This window comes from Gigantopelta aegis, chromosome 12, assembly GCF_016097555.1.
Source record: "Gigantopelta aegis isolate Gae_Host chromosome 12, Gae_host_genome, whole genome shotgun sequence".
Lineage (NCBI taxonomy): Eukaryota > Metazoa > Mollusca > Gastropoda > Neomphalida > Peltospiridae > Gigantopelta > Gigantopelta aegis.
Window position 1 is genome coordinate 28,889,930 of NC_054710.1, and position 26,717 is coordinate 28,916,646.

General features: G+C 39.3%; 1 protein-coding gene across 1 annotated transcript in view; it reads right to left on the bottom strand.

Moving 5' to 3' along the window:
* Nucleotides 1-654: 654 nt before the first annotated feature.
* Nucleotides 655-26,717, bottom strand: part of LOC121385953 (tetraspanin-1-like) — a 31,033-nt gene continuing 4,970 nt past the window's right edge. The window contains exons 2-7 of the mRNA XM_041516747.1: nucleotides 17,792-18,043; nucleotides 15,858-15,932; nucleotides 13,800-13,910; nucleotides 7,593-7,796; nucleotides 4,251-4,334; nucleotides 655-708 (exon numbers count right to left, since the gene is read on the bottom strand). Of these exons, the coding sequence (XP_041372681.1) occupies nucleotides 655-708; nucleotides 4,251-4,334; nucleotides 7,593-7,796; nucleotides 13,800-13,910; nucleotides 15,858-15,932; nucleotides 17,792-18,043 (780 nt within the window). The remainder of the gene's footprint in view (nucleotides 709-4,250; nucleotides 4,335-7,592; nucleotides 7,797-13,799; nucleotides 13,911-15,857; nucleotides 15,933-17,791; nucleotides 18,044-26,717) is intronic.

Consider the following 26,717-nt stretch of genomic DNA (forward strand, 5'->3'; position numbering starts at 1 on the left):
TGCCCGTTCCGATCTAGGAGCAATTCCCACGATGAGCCCACTGAGCTATTTCTCATTCTAGCCAGTGCGCCACAACTGGTATTTCAAAGGCCGTGGTATGTGCTATCTTGTCTATGGGAAAGAAAAAAAGGAAATGTTTTATTTAACGGCACTCAACACATTTTATTTACGGATATATGGCGTCGGACATATGGTTAAGGACGACACAGATATTGAGAGAGGAAACCCGCAGTCGCCACTTCATGGGCTACTCTCTTCGATTAGCAGCAATGGATCTTTTATATGCACCATCCCACAGACAGGATAACACATACCACAGCCTTTGATATACCATTCGTGGTGCACTTGCTGGAGCGAGTGTCTTAGGGATGCTGCATATAAAAGATTCATCACTACTAATTGGAAAATGAATGAATAAATGAATGAATAAATGAATGCTTTACCACTGGGCTACGTCCCGCCCCCGTATTAGCATTACTGCAAACAGTTATAGGGGGTTAAATCGAAACCTACGCCATCTTTACATGGATTACACTACTTTTGTTCTCAAGTCAGATTAATGAAAATTACATGTAAAAAGGTCTTAGATTAGAACAATTTTGCCCCATCCCCCCCCCCTCCCCATACCCACAGTCTCGCTCGTACGGGTTATGGTTAGCGCCGCACAAATGTCCGACAAAAGAGATATTGGTAATTTCCGGGAGGTAACTGTAAATAAAATCATACTAACTTTTGGTACACTCCACGCCTCCGTTAAAATTGTGACTTATAAAGTTACTTCTTTGTAATATTAACACCGCCAGCACGAAAAAATACATCGGCTGTTATATTTGGTGTCAAACTATGGTAATGCAAACAAATGATGATCATCATCAATATAAAAAAATTAAAAAAAACACAGTGTTAAACTGTGCAAAATACAAAATATCACAGATAGATACTGACGTTTACTCAAAATTTTAATGATTGTGGGGCTGTATTGGCCATTGTCGAAGAGAATGTTAATTTCCCCTTGCACCAGACGGTGAGGTTTTACAGCACGTGCAGGGGAATTTGGAACAATGAACAGGACCACTACATGTTGCGCAGCGGGTTTCCGCTCTCATTATTTGTTTCGTCCTTAACCATATGGTTTTACTACGCCATATAACCATAATTAAAATTTACAAGTTGAGTGTCTTGTTAAGGGGCATAACATATTCCCTTCTACACTATTAGGTTGCACACACCAATAACTTTCATAGAGCAGCACAATGTTACGTAGTATGGGTTAAAACGTTGTTGTTGATGAGCACGAATATCAACAAAATTATTTCCCATGAAATTGAGCATACCCAACCCCTCAAAGTATTAACAGAAGAACCGGTGACACCATTTAAAAGGACAGACCATACGTTTTTTTAAACACAACAACGGTGGAGACATATTTCTCATTATATAGGGCCGTTTATAATCACTGAAATCACATAACATTAGTTTTATATTACTACGATTGTTTCATGACGTATCATTGTCCGTACAAACGAAGTGTTTCTGGTCTCTGGTGTAGTCATTAACCCCACAAATGCACTTTTCGTTCATATTTTCAAAAACCGCGCGTACGTCTGAGAAGTAAACGGTTATGGAGTCGCATTTAGTCTACTTCTAACATATGTCAGCGTCACAAACTCTTGTTTCACTCAGATTTATTACAGGTGTATACATTAACCAAACTTAGTGTCCATTTTAAGAATTGAAACTAGGGTCTAGGTGAAAAATATGCCATAGTGTTTAAAAACTAGGGTCTGTCCATTTAAGGATCATTTTCGATATACCGGTAACTGGGTAATTTTACAACACTCTTAGTTTCGCACAAACCTGTAATACTTAGTTTTACAGGTACCCCATACATGTTTCAAGTGCATGGCTACACCTGACACAGTGGTACTAGATGAAATAAAATTGCATACATTTATTGCCCAGTAAAGAGAGAGAGAGAGAGAGAAGAGGAGAGGAGAAGAGAGGAGAGAGAGATGAATGAGAAGAGAGAAGAGAGAGAGATGAAGAGTAGAGAGGAGAAGAGAGAGAGATAGAATAGATAGGAGAGAGAGATAGAAGAGAGAGGAGAGGAGACCTGAGAGAGAGATAAGAGAGGAGGTGAGTATAGAAGAGAGAGAGAGGACGCAGAGGCAGAGACAGGAGAGAGACAGCGGACAGAGAGTAGTATGAAAAGGGATTATTAGGCAGAGAGAGAGGGGGGAAGAGAAGCCGAGAGGAAGAGACGAGAGGAGGAGAGAGTCAGGTGGGAGATAGGCAACAATCTTGAGGGAAGAGGTCGATATGAGAGAGATCGAGAAGAGGGTGTAAATATTATAAGGAGGAATAGGGAGAGAGGAAGGAGAGATTATGGAGATATTAGAAGCCCCTTCTAGAGAGATCTTAAGGGGGGAGAAACAGAGGCAGACGACAGGACATATAGCGACGCCCGCATGACGTAGAGAGCGGGAGAGATCCCTAGTTAGGAAGGAATGAGATCTGGTCGGGCTCGAAGGGTGGTGATGGTAGAGACTGAGAGAACAGGAGAGAAATGTCCGTGCAGGGCAGATTGATGCGTGGCAATCATAGACCCAGAGAATAAAGAGGTGGTGTGCAGTGGAAGAGAGGCGGAGGATGCCCTACAGAGATGAGAACGGGACACACCGAGTTAGCGATAGCGACATGATGAGAGAGAGAGGGAGAGAGAGAAGAGAGGGAGAAGAGAGTAGGTAAGAAGAGACAGAGACAGAGACTTGGGGGAGAGAAAGGGAAAGAGGGAGAAAGGAAAGGAGATAGAGGAGAGAGAGAGAGAAGAGAGAGAGAGAGAGAGAAGGAGGAAGGAGAGGAGAGGGGAGAGGGAGAGGGGAAGGGAAAGAAAGGGGGAAGAGAAGAGGGAGGAGAAGAGAGACATAAAGGGAGACAGGAATAGGGGGGATAAACATGGAGAGAAGGGAAGAGATAGAGAGAGTGACACACAGATAGAGAGGGAGAGAGGGAGAGAGGGAGAGAGAAGAAAGGAGAGAGAGAGAGAGGGCCAAGAAGGGAGGAGAAACAGGGGAAAAAAGAGAGGAAGACAGAGGGAGAGAGACCGGACAAGAGACCAGAGACGGGACAATAGACGAGAGAGACAGAAACAGAGAGAGAGACCAGGAAGATACAGAGAGAGAGACCAGAAGGCATAGAGGATAGATAGCAGAGGGGGAACGAGAAGAGGGAGAGAGAATGAAAGAGAGAGAGAAGGAGATGGGGAGAAGAGGGGGGGGGAGGAGAGGGAGAGAGAGACAGAGAGAGAGAGTAAGAGGGACAGAGAAGGAAAAGGAGTATATATGGAGAGATAGTCCAAAACCACACACAGGAAAAGAGAGAGGAAAGACGGGAGGGGGGAAGGGGGAGGAGAAGAGGGAAGAGAAGGAGAGATAGAAGAGGCAGATAGAGACCGAGAGAGAAGAGAGAGACAGAGAGACAGAAGACAGAGACAGAGATTACAGAGACAGAGAGAGAGGGGAGAGACACAGAGAGAGAGAGAGAGAGGAGAGAGAGAGGAGAAGAGGAGAGCGAGAGGAGAGAGAGAGAGAGAGAGAGAGAGAGGGAGGAAGAGAAAGAGGGAAGAGAGAGGGAGACAGAGACATATAGGGAGAGATAGAGAGGAAGACAGAGAGATATATGGAGAGATAGAGAGACACACAGATAGAGAGAGAGAGAGAGAGAGAGAGAGAGAGAGAGAGAGAGAGAGAGAGAGAGAGAGAGAGAGAGAGAGAGAGAGGAAAAAAGAGGGAGAGAGAGAGAGAGACAGACAGAGACAGACAGACAGACAGACAGAGAGAGACAGAGACAGAAACATAGAGGGAGAGATGGAGAGGGAGACAGCGAGATAGAAATAGATGGAGAGAGAGAGAGAGAGAGAAAGAGAGACAGGCAGACAGACAGAGACAGACAGAGACAGAGACACAGAGACACAGAGAGAGAGAGAGAGAGAGAGAGAGATAGAGACAGAGACAGAGACAGAGAGAGAGAGAGAGAGAGAGAGAGAGAGGAGAGAGAGAGAGAGAGAGAGAGAGAGAGAGAGAGAGAGATATTACTCGAGGTATTCTAAGTGGTGCTAAACTCAATAAACTTTATAAATTTAAGGATACGTATTTGAGATTGTTCTTTTAGAGAATGCGAGACCAAAGAACATGTGATCTACATAATTAGGCCTGGTACACACTACTCAATTGTTTAGAACATGTACGTACCTGCAACAGAAGCAGGAGGACAAACACAGTAATGACCCACAATTGTTTGTTATCCACGAGTTGGTAAAGTTTATCGTAGCAACCCTGAAATAATAATAGTAAGATTAGCAGTAGTTGTTGTGGTTGTAATTGTTATTTTTATTAGTAGTAGTAGTTGTTATTGTAGTAGTAGTAGTAGTAGTAGTAGTAGTAGTAGTAGTAGTAGTAGTAGTAGTAGTAGTAGTAGTAGTAGAAGTAGTAGTACAGGGCTCACGCGACCGGGCGAAGTAAGCCCAAACTGCACTCTGACCAGCCTGACTTCGCCGTGCCAGTCAATGTAAGGCGAAATCTGTGTCGCCTTTTAAAAAAATAGTCATCACATGCAATGTACACATCACGGATGAATGGTGAAGAACTTGAGGAATATTTATTCATAGATAATAATTAAGTGTGAAGTGTCTGAGAGTTTGAAGAGAGACTGGCGCCACAAAATCATGCGAAAGGCTTACAGATACAGATACCGGTAGACTGTCTAGCTCAGACAACACCCGTGTCTGGCATTAATAATTGGCCTAAACGTGCTTCTGACTGTTGAAGCATATTGTCAGGCGAATGTGCTGGAAATTGTACAAGGGTGTGGATCTAGATTATGGCAAATGATTTTTTTTAGGGGGTTTGGGTCATGCTCGACCGGAAAATACATTGAAAAGAAATTATTTCGTTTGGAGCAGCAGACCTCAACGTGAAGAAACAACAACCTTTAATTAGACTTTGTCATAATGAATAAATTCAACATACAAAACAGGTGTCGAAATTATAAAATAATACAAGCAAACCTGTCCTAGTGGTTTCATAATAAATGGTAACCTGTCCTACACACCCAGCGGTCACCTAAACTGGATCCCCAAGTCGCCGAAGTGCCCGTGCTAAGCGACGACTGTAAATTCTATAAGCATTTGTTTTATTTTAAACAAGTGATAAGGTGCAGCAGATAAGCAATGTTCACACGTTCACTGATACTAGTACTTATTCAGTCTGACAAATTCACAGTGTATCAATTAAGAAACTGTCTGTGGTCTGCATTTAATTGCCTCTTGGTAATCTAAGCATGACCGTGGTAGATTAATCTACTTGGACAATACTCTGCATGGAGTAGTTATAAAAAAGATGTGAAGACAAACTTGTGAGAGAATGAATTCTAACGGTTACATTAGTGCTGTTCAATTTCATTTCATTATTTCTAAAGAAGGCAATGTGGAAAGGTGATTTAAAAAAAAAAAACCCAAACAAACAAACTATAGAGCACATACCCATCAATTAGCAGTACCAGACGGTGAAAAAATAAAATAATAATACAAATTAAAATACAGAATGTAAAAATTGCACCTGTATTAAGATAACTTCTTTTTGAGTATTTTATTTTTTGGATTAAAAATTCAAGTCTCCCTGCTGTTAAAAAGTTCGCCCTCTCTAAAGTTTGAGAGAGAAGTGACTTCACTCTATGATTTTGACCTCGCGTGAGGCCTGGTAGTAGTTGCTATTGTAGTAGTATTAGTAGTAGTAGTAGACGTAATAGTAGCAGTAGTAGTAGTAGTAGTAGTAGTAGTAGTAGTAGTAGTAGTAGTAGTAGTAGTAGTAGTAGTAGTAATAGTAGTAGTAGTAGTAGTAGTAGTCGTAATAGTAGCAGTAGCAGTAGTAGTAGTAGTAGTCGTAATAGTAGCAGTAGCAGCAGTAGTAGTAGTAGTAGTAGTAGTAGTAGTAGTAGTAGTAGTAGTAGTCGTAATAGTAGCAGTAGCAGTAGTAGTAGTAGTAGTCGTAATAGTAGCAGCAGTAGTAGTAGTAGTAGTAGTAGTAGTAGTAGTAGTAGTAGCAGTAGTAGTAGTAGTAGTAGTAGTAGTAGTAGTCGTAATAGTAGCAGTAGCAGTAGTAGTAGTAGTAGTCGTAATAGTAGCAGTACCAGCAGTAGTAGTAGTAGTAGTAGTAGTAGTAGTAGTAGTAGCAGTAGCAGTAGCAGTAGCAGTAGTAGTAGTAGTGGTAGTAGTAGTGGTGTTAGTAGTATTAGTAGTAGTCGTAATAGTAGTAGTAGTAGTAGTAGTAGTAGTAGTAGTAGTAGTAGTAGTAGTCGTAATAGTAGCAGTAGTAGTAGTAGTAGTAGTAATAGTAGTATTAGTAGTAGTATTATTAGTAGTAGTCGTAATAGTAGCAGTAATAGTAGTAGTAGCTGTTACTGTAGCAGTATTAGTAGTAGTCATGATAGTAGTAGTAGTAGTTGTTGTAGTAGTAGTAGTTGTAATAGTAGTAGGAATAGTTGTTGTAGCAGTAGTAGTAGTAGTAGTAGTAGTAGTAGTAGTAGTAGTAGTAGTCGTAATAGTAGCAGTAGCAGTAGTAGTAGTAGTAGTCGTAATAGTAGCAGTAGCAGCAGTAGTAGTAGTAGTAGTAGTAGTAGTAGTAGTAGCAGTAGTAGTAGTAGTAGTAGTATTAGTCGTAATAGTAGCAGTAGCAGTAGTAGTAGTAGTAGTAGTCGTAATAGTAGCAGTAGCAGCAGTAGTAGTAGTAGTAGTAGTAGTAGTAGTAGTAGTAGTAGCAGTAGCAGTAGCAGTAGCAGTAGTAGTAGTAGTAGTAGTGGTGTTAGTAGTATTAGTAGTAGTCGTAATAGTAGTAGTAGTAGTAGTAGTAGTAGTCGTAATAGTAGCAGCAGTAGTAGTAGTAGTAGTAGTAGTAGTAGTAGCAGTAGTAGTCGTAATAGTAGCAGTAGTAGTAGTAGTAGTAATAGTAGTATTAGTAGTAGTATTATTAGTAGTAGTCGTAATAGTAGCAGTAATAGAAGTAGTAGCTGTTACTGTAGCAGTATTAGTAGTAGTCATGATAGTAGTAGTAGTAGTTGTTGTAGTAGTAGTAGTTGTAATAGTAGTAGGAATAGTTGTTGTAGCAGTAGTAGCAGTAGTAGTAGTAGTAGTAGTAGTAGTAGTAGTAGTAGTAGTTGTTGTTGTTATTGTAGCAATATTAGTAGTAGTCGTAATAGTAGCAGTAGTAGTAGTAGTAGTAGTAGTAGTAGTAGTAGTAGTAGTAGTAGTAGTAGTTGTAGTAGTAGTAATAGTTGTTGTTGTAGTTGAACAATAACAATAATGATGATTATGATACTGATAAAGATGGTAGTTTTTGTGATGATGATAAAAATGATGATGATTATGATGATGGTGATGTTTTTGAATCAGGAAAAAATACAAAACTGGTTCTTTAGTTAATATAATTATTATAAATACATTTCTAACAAAAGCACACAAAGCAACAACAATTATAATTAAACTACAATTATAAGAATTAAAAATATAATAAAATACATGTAATATATATAATAATTACCGTATTATAAATCTTTGAAGTGTCTATCGGAGCTTTCGCACAAGAAAGCAATGGTGGATCAACATCTATGTATTTTTTCCTACAACATGTCATGGTGACAGCGGCTATAATTGTTTGTTGGGGGGTTCCGTTCTGGGGGTACTTGAAAAGCTTCCAATCCGTGTTATCAAAGTCCTTATAGTCCCGAGATCCACAGCACTCCAACTAAAACAAAAAAATATATTTTTTAATCTTTAAAATTAAAAACATTAAAAATGCTATGATCAGGCTATTAACTGTCATGACTGAGTTGGCCAACTTGGAGCGCTCAGATTAACAACTAATCTGTAGTATGAGTTGCTCAGACTAAAAACTTTACAGTTGCAGAAGTCGGGAGATCGATCGTGTAAGTTAGTAGTTTGACCCTAGCACATAATTTCTTATCTCATGAAAAATACTCGAATTTCATTGGCTATTTAGCCTTGGACAAAACCCTTATACCCCGCCTGGACGGAGTCAAATCTCTTATACCCCAGCTGTAACATCGGACTGTTGTTATTGTATTAATGCGCCATGCAAAAGTTCGTCTGCTACCAACGTAAATAAAACATGACTCTTGCTTTGGTTGACTGTGATAACGAAAATGCTGCACCTTATTTGTTTTTAATTGCATGTGTAGTGAGATGATATTTTCCATTAACGTATTAACCTACAGTGAATGAAAACGCTCACATGTTCATAAAAAGTGCGACATCTAGAAAAAAAAACATTCAGTATTTTTAATTGTTGTAATAGTTGTATAAACGTGTTATGGAATGTTTGAATACAACTATGCGTCAGGTTTGGGATAACACGCCGACTCACGAAATAACAATGTGGATCATGTATCACAAAGGAAAAAAATATATATAAACTAGTTCTGTTATGTTTCAGTGTGGGTCAGTATATAAATAAATACTGAATTGTCAACGAATATAACAGAATGAATGAATGAATGAATGAATGAATGTTTAACGACATCCCAGCACGAAAAATACATCGGCTATTGTGTGTCAAACTGTGGTAAACGCAAATCTAAAAAAGAATATAACAGATACAAACAATAGTAAAATAAGTAACCTACAATATAATATAAACGGTCTCACACGGGAACGACTATAGTATTTCATTTATTAAACCGTATATCAATGACGTACAGTGGCGGATCCAGAAAATCCATTGGGGGGGGAGGGGGAGGGGCAATGATATGAGGTGAAATGCCAAGGGAACTTTGTGGGAGGTTTGGAGGGGGATCGTAAAAAAATTAAAATTAATATATAATAAAATATATAACTGTCTTAAATTCTGTCTGTATATTCAGTGTGTTTCCGGTTGTCTTAATATTTGTAAGACCCCAAAACTGGATTTTGTCTTCAAATAATTTCGTACGTAAGAAAACAATTTTTTTTTAGGAAATAAAATGAAATTTAACCTTATACAAATATTAGAACGTTCAGAAACCCATTTAATATACAGCCACTAATATTGTATGCAGAAAAATATATTTGATATGCAATTACAATCATTAAAAAAGTCTCTGTTAGTCGATAACATCTTAAAAAGTGAAGCAAACTCAGGAATGTCCCTTTAGTTATATTTTCGATGTATTATTCTTGTCAAAATCTGACTGAAAAAGACTAAACCTGTATTTTCAATGTATTGGTCATTTCTGCGTTTATGGTAAGTTTATGAAAATGTGACTGCTTAAAGCATTGCAGACCCATCATATATATATCAACCTCATCATATAGGACAAACAAGAATAGCCACTAATATCGTGACTGTATCACAATTAGATGTCGAGCTATTGCATATCATATTTCAGTAGGTTCGTGGTGGCCATCTAGGATTAATTTTCTATTTAATATTTCATAGAACCAGGCTGAAAGTTATTTTCATCCAAGGAAAGTGAGATTTATGCACATACAAGCTGAAATAATTTTTTGTAGAATTTCGTTTCTAGTGTTGTAGAATTATGATATAATAGTGCAACTGTGATACTATAGTATTGTTGGAAATAGAATAAAAATAATTTTCGTCGATTATTTCTTACATATTAAACAGACAAGTAAATATTTTGTAAATATCTATTTAATGATAGTCTACCTAATTTAGCATTTACTTGTTTTGGCTCTCATTGATGTACAAAGTGGTGTTTACTTTTGAAATTAAAAGAAAGATGTTAGTAAACAGGTGATTTGTGAACTTTATTGGAACAGACTATAACAAAATTGTGGTATACAGAAGGGGAGGTCACAGTCGTCCCGTGACACCATCCCCCTGCGTTTGAAGTGCCCTTTTAAATAATTTTATTTGCTTTCTTTTTTTGTTAAATTTCATCATCCACAATATACAACATTAATTTGCCATGAAAATTCATTTCTAAGCACCTTTATTTAAAAAAACTAAATGTTCCAAAAAACAACCTACAGAGTGACAGACAGATGTACGTACGGAGTATGACAGCATGTTGACGACCATAGACAACACATCCTCCCTGTACCCGCCCCTACAGCGTGACAGACAGATGTACGTACGGAGTATGACAGCATGTTGACGGTCATAGACAACACATCCTCCCTGTACCCGCCCCTACAGCGTGACAGACAGATGTACGTATGGAGTATGACAGCATGTTGACGGTCATAGAGAACATATCCTCCCTGTACCCGCCCCTACAGCGTGACAGACAGAGGTACGTACGGAGTATGACAGCATGTTGACGGTCATAGAGAACATATCCTCCCTGTACCCGCCCCTACAGAGTGACAGACAGAGGTACGTACGGAGTATGACAGCATGTTGACGACCATAGACAACATATCCTCCCTGTACCCGCCCCTACAGCGTGACAGACAGATGTACGTACGGAGTATGACAGCATGTTGACGACCATAGACAACACATCCTCCCTGTACCCGCCCCTACAGAGTGACAGACAGATGTACGTACGGAGTATGACAGCATGTTGACGACCATAGACAACATATCCTCCCTGTACCCGCCCCTACAGCGTGACAGACAGATGTACGTACGGAGTATGACAGCATGTTGACGACCATAGACAACACATCCTCCCTGTACCCGCCCCTACAGAGTGACAGACAGATGCACGTACGGAGTATGACAGCATGTTGACGACCATAGACAACATATCCTCCCTGTACCCGCCCCTACAGCGTGACAGACAGATGTACGTACGGAGTATGACAGCATGTTGACGGTCATAGACAACACATCCTCCCTGTACCCGCCCCTACAGCGTGACAGACAGATGTACGTATGGAGTATGACAGCATGTTGACGGTCATAGAGAACATATCCTCCCTGTACCCGCCCCTACAGCGTGACAGACAGAGGTACGTACGGAGTATGACAGCATGTTGACGGTCATAGAGAACATATCCTCCCTGTACCCGCCCCTACAGAGTGACAGACAGAGGTACGTACGGAGTATGACAGCATGTTGACGACCATAGACAACATATCCTCCCTGTACCCGCCCCTACAGCGTGACAGACAGATGTACGTACGGAGTATGACAGCATGTTGACGACCATAGACAACACATCCTCCCTGTACCCGGCCCTACAGAGTGACAGACAGATGTACGTATGGAGTATGACAGCATGTTGACGACCATAGACAACATATCCTCCCTGTACCCGCCCCTACAGCGTGACAGACAGATGTACGTACGGAGTATGACAGCATGTTGACGACCATAGACAACATATCCTCCCTGTACCCGCCCCTACAGCGAGACAGACAGATGTACGTATGGAGTATGACAGCATGTTGACGGTCATAGAGAACATATCCTCCCTGTACCCGCCCCTACAGCGTGACAGACAGATGTACGTATGGAGTATGACAGCATGTTGACGGTCATAGAGAACATATCCTCCCTGTACCCGCCCCTACAGAGTGACAGACAGATGTACGTACGGAGTATGACAGCATGTTGACGGTCATAGAGAACATATCCTCCCTGTACCCGCCCCTACAGAGTGACAGACAGATGTACGTATGGAGTATGACAGCATGTTGACGGTCATAGAGAATATATCCTCCCTGTACCCGCCCCTACAGCGTGACAGACAGATGTACGTATGGAGTATGACAGCATGTTGACGGTCATAGAGAACATATCCTCCCTGTACCCGCCCCTACAGAGTGACAGACAGATGTACGTACGGAGTATGACAGCATGTTGACGACCATAGACAACATATCCTCCCTGTACCCGCCCCTACAGAGTGACAGACAGATGTACGTACGGAGTATGACAGCATGTTGATGACCATAGACAACACATCCTCCCTGTACCCGCCCCTACAGAGTGACAGACAGATGCACGTACGGAGTATGACAGCATGTTGACGGTCATAGAGAACATATCCTCCCTGTACCCGCCCCTACAGAGTGACAGACAGACGTACGTACGGAGTATGACAGCATGTTGACGACCATAGAGAACATATCCTCCCTGTACCCGCCCCTACAGCGTGACAGACAGAGGTACGTACGGAGTATGACAGCATGTTGACGGTCATAGAGAACATATCCTCCCTGTACCCGCCCCTACAGAGTGACAGACAGACGTACGTACGGGGTATGACAGCATGTTGACGACCATAGAGAACATATCCTCCCTGTACCCGCCCCTACAGCGTGACAGACAGAGGTACGTACGGAGTATGACAGCATGTTGACGGTCATAGAGAACATATCCTCCCTGTACCCGCCCCTACAGCGTGACAGACAGAGGTACGTACGGAGTATGACAGCATGTTGACGACCATAGAGAACATATCCTCCCTGTACCCGCCCCTACAGAGTGACAGACAGATGCACGTACGGAGTATGACAGCATGTTGACGACCATAGAGAACATATCCTCCCTGTACCCGCCCCTACAGAGTGACAGACAGATGTACGTACGGAGTATGACAGCATGTTGACGGTCATAGAGAACATATCCTCCCTGTACCCGCCCCTACAGAGTGACAGACAGATGTACGTATGGAGTATGACAGCATGTTGACGGTCATAGAGAACATATCCTCCCTGTACCCGCCCCTACAGCGTGACAGACAGATGTACGTATGGAGTATGACAGCATGTTGACGGTCATAGAGAACATATCCTCCCTGTACCCGCCCCTACAGAGTGACAGACAGATGTACGTACGGAGTATGACAGCATGTTGACGGCCATAGAGAACATATCCTCCCTGTACCCGCCCCTACAGAGTGACAGACAGATGTACGTTCGGAGTATGACAGCATGTTGACGACCATAGACAACACATCCTCCCTGTACCCGCCCCTACAGAGTGACAGACAGATGCACGTACGGAGTATGACAGCATGTTGACGGTCATAGAGAACATATCCTCCCTGTACCCGCCCCTACAGAGTGACAGACAGACGTACGTACGGAGTATGACAGCATGTTGACGACCATAGAGAACATATCCTCCCTGTACCCGCCCCTACAGAGTGACAGACAGATGTACGTACGGAGTATGACAGCATGTTGACGACCATAGACAACACATCCTCCCTGTACCCGCCCCTACAGAGTGACAGACAGATGCACGTACGGAGTATGACAGCATGTTGACGGTCATAGAGAACATATCCTCCCTGTACCCGCCCCTACAGAGTGACAGACAGACGTACGTACGGAGTATGACAGCATGTTGACGACCATAGAGAACATATCCTCCCTGTACCCGCCCCTACAGCGTGACAGACAGAGGTACGTACGGAGTATGACAGCATGTTGACGACCATAGACAACATATCCTCCCTGTACCCGCCCCTACAGCGTGACAGACAGATGTACGTATGGAGTATGACAGCATGTTGACGACCATAGAGAACATATCCTCCCTGTACCCGCCCCTACAGCGTGACAGACAGACGTACGTACGGAGTATGACAGCATGTTGACGACCATAGAGAACATATCCTCCCTGTACCCGCCCCTACAGCGTGACAGACAGATGTACGTATGGAGTATGACAGCATGTTGACGACCATAGAGAACATATTCTCCCTGTACCCGCCCCTACAGAGTGACAGACAGATGTACGTACGGAGTATGACAGCATGTTGACGGTCATAGAGAACATATCCTCCCTGTACCCGCCCCTACAGAGTGACAGACAGATGTACGTACGGAGTATGACAGCATGTTGACGACCATGGAGAACGCATCCTTCCTGTCTGCCGGACCTTTGTACCTGGTCTTGATCTCCGTGGCCAGAGTTTCCTTCAGTGCCTTGTTCAGCTAAAAACAAAGACAGAAATTACTTTTTTTTAAAGTACAGGGTTCATACTACAAAAATAGTTGAGCTGACAAATAGAGTGCTCCCTTTTTTTTTGATAATAGGGGCGGGATTTATCTCAGTCTGATGAGTGGTCGCTTGAGGTGCTTGCGTCGCAGGATCAAACCTCCTCGGTGGATCCATTCAGCTGACTGGGTTTTCTCCCGTTCCAACCAGTGCACCACAATTGGATAGAGGCCGTGGTATGTTCTGTCTGTGGGGAAGTGCATATAAAGTGCATATAAAAGATCCTTTGCTGTTTTTGGAAAAATATAGCGTGTTTTCTCTGATGACTACGAGTCATAAATACCAAATGTTTGACATCCAATAGCCGATGATTAATTAATCAATGTGGTTTAGTTGTGTCGTTCGAAAGTGACGTCATTAGCAATTTGAACAGGCCAAGTTGGCCTACAGTTGAATTGTAGCCAGGTATTTTTTTCAAGAAATACCAAATATACAGTTCCGTTGAAAACCGATTGAGTTTGCAATGGACATAACCATATTGAGTTTTTAGATTTGCGACTGTTATTGTCTATTTGATGCCCGCAAATGTTTCATATTTTACCTCAGGTTTTACGCCTTTGGTCAAAAATGACATTTGCGGGATAAAATAGAAAATAACAGCCGCAAATCTAAAAACTCCATATGGTTATCTCCTAAATAAAGGTATTTCACATTCCCATAGCGCATGTGCGCGAAGAGTAACGTCCCTTGTCGGATTAGACTGTATCCAGGTTATTTACAGCTTGGAGGGCATGATCGATAGTTGTCATGAGCGTCGTGAGTAGCTTCGTAGGAGTTGTGAAACTCTGGCGACTAGCGTACGTATTTCGTATCAGATGATATAATTGTGTAACCCGAACTTTAGGGCCAGTCTCAATAGCCGACCACAAGTATTACACTTTTGGGATTTCTTATCCTAACCCAAATTCATCTCTGTGGTACTTATTTTTAGGCAGAAAGGTGGCCTTTGTTAATCTCCTTACTCCAACACTATACTACTGCTGTCATCTGAGGTGTTTGAGAATTAAATCACATGATATAGGCTGAAGACAATTTGTTTTGTATTCTCACAACTCACAAAACAACATTTTGTTTAAACCATGTATGGTTAGTTTCTTTGTTTTGTTTAACAACACCACTAGAGCACAATGATTTATTAATCATCGGCTATTTGATATGTCAAGCATTTTTCCATCAGTAGCAAGGGAGCTTTTAATAGAGATTATTATACGAGCTTGTGTGTCGTACTGATTTTATGAAACGAGTGTCAGGATTTTTGTATTGCCTGAGCAAGAGCAAGGGTAATACACGGATCCTGACAAAATCAGTACGTCTCACACGCGAGTGTAATAATTTATTTATTATCCATATTATTATATATATTTTTTTTTAATTATTATTTTTATTATTTTTTTTTTTTTAATTTAATATTATTATTGTTGTTTTCTTTATGAATAACACTATCCAAATCAAAATGTTTCAGCCACAACTAGAAGGAGACGACGAAATGACGTCATATTTTAAATGCACAGTCTGTGCCTGGACTGGAGAAGCAACGTTATTACACGTGTGCTTCGTATGATTATTATTAACTCGGTTATGTTGAACCATATGGCTAATAATATGTAATATCACATACCACGGCCTTTGATACACTCGTGGTGCACTGGCTAGAAGGAAAAATGGCCCAAATGCTGATCGATCCTAGACCGACAGCGTATCAAGCGAACGCTCTACCATTGGGATACATCCAGGCCTTCTATGGCTAGATAAATAATTGCAATAAATATATCAGGTATAGATTAATAATTACGACGCCCCCATACCTCCCCATTGTGGTCAATTTGGGAACAGCCCTAACATTCTGATTGGCGGACGGACCGACCAGAAACTAACCAACTCACCAGAGAATCTTTAGCTAGGAACAGGCCGCCAAGCAACAGTTGAGCCAAAATCAGGATCAACATAAGAATCGAAAACTGAAATAAATAAAAACAAAAGTAAACAAAATAAATAAATAAATAAATAAATAGGCTGAGACAGACATAGACAGACAGACAGACAGACAGACAGACAGATAGATATGATATTGACGATACCGAAAGACACGAGGGAAATAATCTCTTTATCATATAATCTCACTGTTGATACAACGTGTTTTTTGTAAACTGTACACGCAATTTTAATTCCAGTCCGCCATTACTAGATATTCAAATGACGAAAGTATATGTGACGCGGTGCCTTTTTGAACGGAATTGACGTCAAATTTGAATGACGTAATTTTGGATATTCTTACATAAAAATAAACTAGTGTATAACGGGTTTTTTTTTTTTTTTTTTTTTTTGTTGTTGTTGTTTTTTGTTGTTGTTTTTTTTTTTGGTGGGTTTTTGTTGTTGTTTTGGGGTTGTTTTTTTTTTTTTTTTGGGGGGGGGGGGTAATATGTGAACGCTGGCCGGCTTTCAGTGTAAAAATGCTATTAAAATGTTTTTGAATGATGACTATGCATGCATACGTCAGTTATGGAGTGTCACCGTAGTACATCTGTTTAATTATCAATAAACGTAGTGCCCGTGACCTCGATTAAATTACATGTAATTTGCAATGTTATCAAGTTCTGAAAGTATGTAATCTGAGAAATATCACATACTTTCATTACGCTGGATATGCTAGCTAATATAAAGATAATTAAAAAATTAATTTATCTGCAACATTGGTATTATTATTTTTCACTTTTGTTTAGAACTATGGTCTTACTTTGTTCTAATATGTCGCCATTTAGTACTCTTATTCATTCATTTATAGTTACTTTCGTTTCTTTATCCAATCAAGGTTCAAGCACACTGTCTTGGACATACATCTCAACTATCTGGACTGTCTGTCCAGGACACAGGGTTAGTGGTTAGTTGTTAGTGGTTAGTGAGAGTGACGTAGGTTGTGTGGCCGTACACCTACCCATTGAGTCATAAAAGCTCCTATTTGATGGGAGTCGGTACAGGGAGTCGAACCCAATACCAACCAACCATAAAGCCACGTGTCAACATGAGTGAATGCGGTATGTTTTCAGTCCGGATGCGATGTTTTGTATTTCCGTACCTAACACGACATGGTCCGGTCGAAACCCTGCCCCCCCCCCCCCCTCCACCCCTACCCCCAAACAAATAATAAAATAATAAATAATAATAATAATAATAATAATAATAATAATAATAATAATAATAATAATAATAAATAAATGAAAAAATAAACAAACAAACAAACAAAAAACAAACAAAAACCACAAACAAACAAACAAAAAACCCAAAACAACAAACCAACTAACAACCCCCCACCCCCCACCCCCACCCCCCACCAAAAAAAATAAATAAAAAAAAATAAAATACCAACGAACAACAACCATACCCGCAGCCGTACGCCGGACCACAACATACACCGGACTAATGGACACAGTTTTATGTTAGGCCTATGTCACTGTGTGGGATTTTGGCCGTATCCGTGTCCGTATACGCACAAGTGAACACGCAAATTAAATCCGATGGGTTAACCTCTACATCATGCCACTATTACTCTTAAGGCTCATACAGACAGGATGCGGTGCGTGCGTGCGGTCCAACTGCTGCGTCTGTATACCTGTGGGGCTTGCGTTTTGGGCACATACACATATACGATTATTTCATTGCTGCTGACCGCGTGCGGTTTACTGACGCACTGGTCCAGTCTAGATACTCTCATTGAAACTAATGTATTTTGAATTATGTTTTAGCCGGACCGCACGAACGCACTGCATCCAGTCTTTATGAACCTTTACTGTAATCTGTATAATAAGTACTAGTCACTCACCAGTATGAGAAATAGACGCCACTCGCAGCACGCGCCACAGCAAGCCAAGAAGGAGATTGACAGTAGGATGCACCCTAACACTATCAGAACCACGCCCACCGTGTCCAGCAAAGGTAGGAAATTGATCTCCTCGGCACCAGAGGGCAGTTTCACCAGATCGAAGTCCTTCGCCGCTGTTAGTATATAGGAGAAGATTTTTCCAGGAAAGAACTTGAGAATAACACCAACTGCCAGAATGGCAAGTGACATCAGCTGTAAAAAAAAAAAAAAAAAAAAAAAATGAAAAAAAAGAGAGTTAAACTATCTGTAATAATAATTTTGAAAAAGGTACCTCAATATCGCAAGACATTGTGAAAGAAAAAATAATCTGGAAAACGTTATGTGATACTAACGAACGAAAAACATATTTCAAGGGCCATAACTCTGTCACAAATAGATAAATCGCTATGAAAGTCAAACTTGATCTGTAACGGAACAAGAAAAAGCTATACACAAAATTTCAGCTAAATATATTGTGGTGGGGGGGAGGGGGGGGGGGGAGGGGGAGATAAGTTTGAAGTGGGCAGAATTTGGAATAAACGTTTAGCAGGTACTACAAAAAGCATTGTCTGAACTGAAATTAGAGGCTAAATAAAAAAGGTTGAGTATTCAGCCACAAATTGAAAGTGTGTTTATACTATTTAATGTCCATAACAATAATTCTGTAAAGTACGTTCAGTTCTTTGCTTGAAATATTATTCCATATAAAAGGCGGATCTAAAGTAGTGGACCAGGCCTGGTGCTATAAAGCGTTTAGCGTCTAGACTCGAGAATTTCCTGTCCTAGACGGAGGAGCCGGCTAAGGCCGGCACCCTGTGCCCAAGACAGGCGTGCACTACAACAGCTTGCTCTGAATGTGCACGTTAAACCCTCTGACCTGACCTGACCTGACTCGAGACTCTAATAGAGTCCGAGACACTAACGTGATGGCAATGCCATACACATTGTATGCGCGTGACGTCATTACAGATTGTGTCTGGACTCAGAAAATGTTTATAAGCACGGGCCCAGATGGATTTGTCTCCTTCGTAACTTTTTTTTTTTTTTTTTTACAATTTTCATTGACGTACCCTTTTCAGGGAATTCGTCCATATGCCCTTTTGTCTTTGCTTCCTGAAAGGGGGGGGGGGTATGGCGGGGGGGGGGGGGGGGGGGGATTTAGCTCAGTCTGTTGAGTGCTCGCTTTAGGTGCTTGCGTCGCAGGATCGAACCACCTCGGTGGATTCGTTCAACTGATCTAGGAGTTACTATTTTAGGGAGGGAAAAAAGTATGCTTTGTGTAACGACACGGCTAGAGCACATTGATATATTAATCATCGGCTATTGGATGTCAAATATTTGGTAATTTGCTCTTAGAAAGAATGGCGGCGACTTTAGTACTGTGTCTTACTAAACATTGAATTAAAATGTTATTTTAGAAGTGTTATATGATAAATAGAATTCGCAACTCGTGGTTTTTTAAATATGTAAAATATCACCCTCGTCTAGTTAATCGATGCCGATGAATATAGACTCGGCTGATATTTTCCATATTAAAAAAACACTCGTGACGAATCCTCTATATATTCGTATATATGAAAAAAAGACATGTTTTATTTAACGACGCACTCAACACATTTTATTTACGGTTATATGGCGTCAGACATATGGTTAAGGATCACACATATATTGAGAGAGGAAATTCGCTGTCGCCACTTCATGGGCTACTCTTTCCGATTAACAGCAAGGGATCTTTTATATGCACCATCCCACAGACAGGGTAGTACATACCATGTCCTTTGATATACCAGTCGTGGTCTACAGGAATAATCTACGATGTCCACTTAGAACATATTTTTATATTTACGGTTCTCTAACCCATATTTAGAGTATGTACCTTTTAACTGCAAACTACTCCAGTAATATAACATGTTCATTCTCACGGTATAAGCGTATGTCAAATGCATTTAAAGGGACATACCCTAGTATTTAAACATTACAGCATATTTGTCACTATTACAGCCGTTTAATCAAACGTTACTTATATTTTATTCTTTACATTATCCATTTCCGTACATATTTCTAATATCACAAAATGCATTTTTCATATTTTTTAAAACACACGTGCGGTTATTGATTCAAGTTATAGTCAATTTTTAAAGGATATTTTTCCGTTTTAACGTTACCTACTGTTGTTGTTTTTTTGTGTTTTTTTAAACAATATTTATTCATTTAAAATAAATGAAATGGATCGGCAAACAGGCTGTAGGCCTATGTAAATGCCTCTCCACGATATAATTTGACATAATACATTAATTGAAATAAATGATGAACATGAAAGGTAACATTACATAAATAACATTTCAGCCATTGCATATAAACTACAAATACTTTGTTAGATATAGAACTCGCATTCGTAAATATACATGAGCTACGTGTGTAAACCATATATAATACAAATTTTAAGCGAAACAGGCAAAAGGTGCACCAGACTAATATATAATAATAATAATAATAATAATAATAATAATAATATATATATATATATATATATATATATATATATATATATATATATATATATATATATATATATATATATATATATATACTAGGTAATGTATAATTATAAAGTGAATCGTTTTGTTAAAGTAATATAATTGTGCACAGATTGTACTATCTTTAGGTTCAATTCAGAAGGATAATCCTTATTTCCAAAAAGCACTGCTTTAATGTCGAAGCCTCTGTTATAAAAGAACATGGTTGGGCGAATATGATCATACAAAGGACAACAGAACAGAAAGTGGACTGCATCTTCTACTTGTAGATTACCAAACTTAGTGCCCATTTTCACGAGTTGAAACTAGGGTCTGCGCCTTTAATAGCGAACGCCACGCTAGCTATGTATATATTTCAGTGACGTTATGTCAAAATAGGTCTCACTGGCGAACGTTCAACATGTCATACTTATACGCCTCACATTCAGACGAATTAATTATTGTATCACAATATTATGGGAAATTTGGTGAATATATAGAAAGTAGTAAATAATGAAATGAACATAATATGGAGTCATTGTGAACCACACGTCATATTATCAAAAATATAAAAATAAAATGGAATAACCTACGATGTCTAAACAGAGAGTCAATGTTAGAATGGTTGTGTATGTCAAGGTCACAATAATACAATGCAATACAAGTTTTTAATTATGGTAGTCCATTAAAGGGACATTCTTGAGTTCGCTGCAATTTTTAAGATGTTATCGACTAACAGATATATTTTCTGCATAAAATATTAGTGGCTGTATATTAAACGTGTTTTTCGGTACGTACAGAATGATTTGAGGGTTGTTTTTGATGGGGAGAGGGGGTAATTAAAAAAAAGCTCGTGACAAGTGAAAATTTTAAACGTATTTTGTTATGGCCTTATTGATGATTACATTAACACATTATCGTCAATGTTCTCTCTCGAGGACGAAATACCTTTAAAATTGTTACGGTCTTTGTAAATATTGTGTTACTGATAACGTCGTGTGTTAACAAAGTCGTCACCAATATCAGTCACGCGATTAGCATGTTATTTCTGTATCGCGATTATAAATACACGGTTTTGGATTAGAACGTCATATTGATTTGACAAGAATAATTACAAAGTGGCTGCAAATAGGACGCTTAAGTACTCAGTTATTCATTCAGTCATCTAATCGGTTCGTGCAACATAGACGACTCTCCCCACTCCCCTATTAAGCAATTTTCACATTCAAGACAATATCACGTCTATTCATTTCAACTTATTTTCGTGCTTATATCCAATTAACGTTCAAGCACGCTGTCCTGGGCACACACACCTCATCTATCTGGGCTGTCTGCCCAGGACAGTGGGTTACCTGTTAGTTGTCATGTGGTTAGTTGTTAGTGAGAAGGGTGTTAAGAACTCGACCCATGGCCATTGAACTCGCTCTGGGTTGGAGTCGGTACCGGGCTGCGAACCCTGTACCAACCAGCCTGTAGTCCGATGGCATAACCACTGCGCCACAGAGGCCGGTGATGTGATTATCTCTAAGAGCCGGTGCAGACCAGTTTTTACAGAATTGGCAAAGTGGCATTTCAAAATCCAATAAAGGTTTAACTTACAGACTATTTAAAGAGAACTTAGTGTTTGAAACATATCTCAATATACTTGATAAAACGCTGTGTAATACATTTCTAAGATTTCGTATAGCTAAACACTTTTTACCTATCGAAACAGAAAGATGAACCAATATTTTATATAAAAAAAAAATGTATCTATTTTACTACTAATGATGTTTGTGATGAATTTCAGAACTTATTGATATGTACCAAATTTACAGAAGATAGATGTAAATATATTCAGAAATATTATTTTACAAGACCAAATGTAAACAAATTTAAGCAGCTTTTCAGTTGTTAAAATATAGGCACCCTTAGAAACGAAAGAAAGAAAGAAATGTTTTTATTTTAACGACGCACTCAACACATTTTATTTACGGTTATATGGCGTCAGACATATGGTTAAGGACCACACAGATTTTGAGAGGAAACCCGCTGTCGCCACTACGTGGGCTACTTTTTCCGATTAGCAGCAAGGGATCTTTTATTTGCGCTTCCCACAGGCAGGATAGCACAAACCATGGCCTTTGTTGAACCAGTTATGGATCACTGGTTGGTGCAAGTGGTTTACACCTACCCATTGAGCCTTGCGGGGCACTCACTCAGGGTTTGGAGTCGGTATCTGGATTAAAAATCCCATGCCTTGACTGGGATCCGAACCCAGTACCTACCAGCCTGTAGACCGATGGCCTAACCACGACGCCACCGAGGCCGGTCCTTAGAAACGAGTGTAGATTTATAACTGTAATCAACAAACGCTTCTGTTACTCCTAAGACTTCCATTATTTAGGGGGGCGGGACGTAGCCCAGTGGTAAAATGCCCGCTCGATGCGCGGTCGGTCTGGGATCGATACCAGTCGGTGGGTCCATTGGGCTATTTCTCGTTCCAGCCAGTGTATATCAAAGGCTCTGGTAATTACTACCCTGTCTGTAGGGTGGTGCATATAAAATATCTCTAGCAGTTAATCGAAAAGAGTAACACATGAAGTGGCGACAGCTGGTTTCCTCTATTAATATATGTGTGGTCCTTAACCATATGTATGACGCCATATAACCGTAAATAAAATGTGTTGAGTGCTTCGTTAAATAAAACATGTCCTTCCTTTCTTCCATTATTTACAGTTTATGAATTGGTTTTTCAAACCCTGTCATACTGATGTTGCTATATTATTTATGTATATTTGTATTCCGCAAATGCCATCGTACGAGGGCCCCGAGTGTAATAAAGATCTGTTATGTTCTGTAAAACTGATACAATAGTAATGACAATGTTTAAATGTTCGTTATTATCTTTCTGGTGAATTAACGGTGTGGCATGTATTTCCACATTCAATTTCAATTCATATTTTTGGCGATTTGGCGAATGGCAGATTAAACCCTTACTTTTGTCAAATATTTTATTTTATGGAAAGACAAACTTTGCCACTTTAACTTATTACTAGTTAAAAATATAGCCAACAGGCGTTTAAAGTTGAAATACATGTACATCCAGGATTTTTTTTTAAAAGATGACATTGCACCTTTAATTTATCAGCTATATAAAGATATGGCGAATGGAAGCGGTAAATCCTTACTTTAGTCACTGATTTTAATTATGAAAAGTCGACATTGCAACTTTAACTCATAAGCTATCTTAAGATATGGCGAATGAGCGTTTAAAGTCTTACTTTGCTCAAATGTATTGAACAGACAACATTGTTCGCTTTCTAAAGATATTGCGAATGATAGTGCTAAAGACTTAGTTTAGTCAAATATTTTAATTTATGAAATGACGACATTGCCAATTTAACTCATTAGTTTCCTAAATATTTCACCAGTGGGAGCGCTAAAGACTTACTTTAGTCAAACATGTTATATAGAAGGACGACATTGCCACTTTAATGTGTTCGCTTGCTAGCGATTCTACGAATGATATAGTAAAATACTTACTCTAATAACATAGTATGTAAACAAAATAAATAAATAAAACATCCACTTTACAAAGTTATCTGACTAACACACTTGATGGATCTTGAGAAGTCGAGACTTCTTTGTTTGCATAATTCGCTTGTTTTCTTGGGCTATTGAAAGTGCAATCTGATAAGACGTAAATAGGAAAATACATTCAACAGGTTAAGTCTATGGATCAATCTTGGATCTTAAATAAATATTGCTTAAACCGATAATGACAAGAACCTAATATAAATCGTATGTTCAGTCTTTGTTACGCTGACAGCAGTAAACTATAAGGTTACCAGAGTAGTTTAGGTCCAACCTTAATGCACACATGGAAATTAGGTCTCACAATACAATTTTAAATTGCCCAACTTGAAATGAAGATTGCTAACAGCACGGGTTCTCGTTGGCTTTAACAACATATACCACAGGGACATAATTACATGTATGTTATATAATACAATAGCATTGAATTGCCATTGACATAACGACATAGGTTTGAGTTGAATTTAGGGTTAGGTTTAGTTTTTACAATATGTTGTGATACATGTTCATATTATGTTTCTTAAAGGGACATTCCCGAGTTTGCTGCATTGTAAGATGTTTCAAACCAATATAATATTTCTACTATTAAATTTATATGATAAATATATTTTCTTGTTTAGAATGTCAGTGTCTGTATATTCAATGTGTTTCTGGTCGTCTTCATATTTGTAAGAAGCCCAAACTGGATTTTGTCTTCAAATAATTTCGTTAGTTCTTTTTTTAAGGAAATAAAATGAAATTTAACCTAGTACAAATATTAGAACGACCATCAGAGGAAACCCGCTACATTTTTTCCTAATGCAGCAAGGGCTATTTTATTTGCACTTTCCCACAGACAGGATAGCACATACCACGGCCTTTTACCAGTTGTGGGCACTGGTTGGAACGAGAGAAAAAAACACACAATCAGTTGAATGGATCCACCGAGGTGGTTTGATCCTACGACGCATGCAATACAATTCAGGTGCTCCTTAATTAATTCCGAGGCGCATATTTAGTATATAGCTAGATTACTAATTGAGGTTGTGTGTCATACGATATTTATGATGCGAGAATATTAAATATTTTCATTTCCAGTGCGAAACCTAAGTAAACATTATTTTGTCAAGACCTGAATACATTTTTAAAAATTATCTTAAAGTTAATTTATGACTTTATATTATTATATGCAGTCGTTTTTATGTTGCATTTATAATTCATAATTTTGTGTTTGGTTTTAGTTTTGTCTCATTAATTAATACACATTATATTTCAAAATGGCGAAGGTGATATTTTAATTGTTATTCTTTAATTGCGTTCACGTCAAATATAAAAACAGGTTTGAGTTTCATTTAAAGTTTGTTTTGTTTAACGATACCACTAAAGCACGTTGATTTATTAGCCATCACCGAATGTCAAACATTTGGTCGTTGTGACAGGTATTCGAGAAAACCTGCTACATTTTCCCATTAGCAGAAAGGCATTTTATATGTACGTTTTCACAGAAAACACAGCACATACCACGGCCTTTGATATACCAGTCGTACAGCACTGATTGGAACGGGAAAACCCCCAATTAGATAATGGGTCAGGCGAGTGTGACAGTTCAGTCGACTGTTAAAGTTTGTTTTGTCTAACGACACCACTAGAGCACATTAGTATATTAATCATCAGCTATTGGATGTCAAACATATGGTAATGTGGTCCTAGAGAAGAAACCCGCTACATCTTTGTTTTCCATTAGTAGCAATGGATCTTTTATATTCACCAGAATAGCACATACTACGGTCTTTGATATACAAGACGTTGGAACAAGAAATAGCCCTATTTCACCGACGGGAATCGACCCCAGACCGACCGCGCATCAGGCGAACGATTTACCACTGGGCTTCTTCCCGCACACGTTCCTAAGAAAGGAGAGCAAAACTATTCTCGTTCCAACCAGTGCACCGAAACTGGTTAAAGGCTGTGGTATGTGCTTCCCTGTATTGCATATAAAAGACCCCTTGCTGCTAATGGAATGATGTAGCGGGTTTCCTCTGATGACTACGAGTCAAAATTAACAAATGTTTGACACCCAATAGCCGATGATTGTCGTTAAAGGGACATTCCTGAGTTTGCTGCAGTTTTTAAGATGTTATCGACTAACAAAGACTTTTTAACGATTGTAATTACATATCAAATATATTTTTCTGCATAAAATATTAGTGACTGTATATTAAACGTGTTTCTGATCATTCTAAATATTTGTACTACGCTAAATTTCATTTTATTTCCTAAAATATGTTTTTAGTACGTACGAAATTATTTGAAGACAAAATCCAGTTTGGGCTTCTTAGAAATATTAAGACGACCAGAAACACATTGATTATACAGACACTGATATTCTAAACTAGAAAATATATTTAATATGTAAGTTTAATCGTAGAAATATTTTATTAGTCAGAAACATCTTATAATGGAGCAAACTCAGGAATGTCCCTTTAAACAAAACATAGTTTAAAAACATACAGTTCGGTCATTGTGAATTCTCACATGTGTCAGAGACAGGTTAACAAGAACTATGGTGGTTTATTGCTAATGTCCCAGACATGACTTTTCACACAAATTAATTTTGTCAAGAAACAAAGATGACGCATGAATCGCTAAGCAACCAACGTCTATTATGTATCACAGACAGGATACGCAAAAATCTTAACACGCTCCCGCCACATGGTTACCCAGCGGCAAATAAATTTCTGTTGTCGACATTCAGGGTGTATACTACCAAATCAAATCCCGTAGACGACAATAGTAACATATGTGGCTAAAACTCC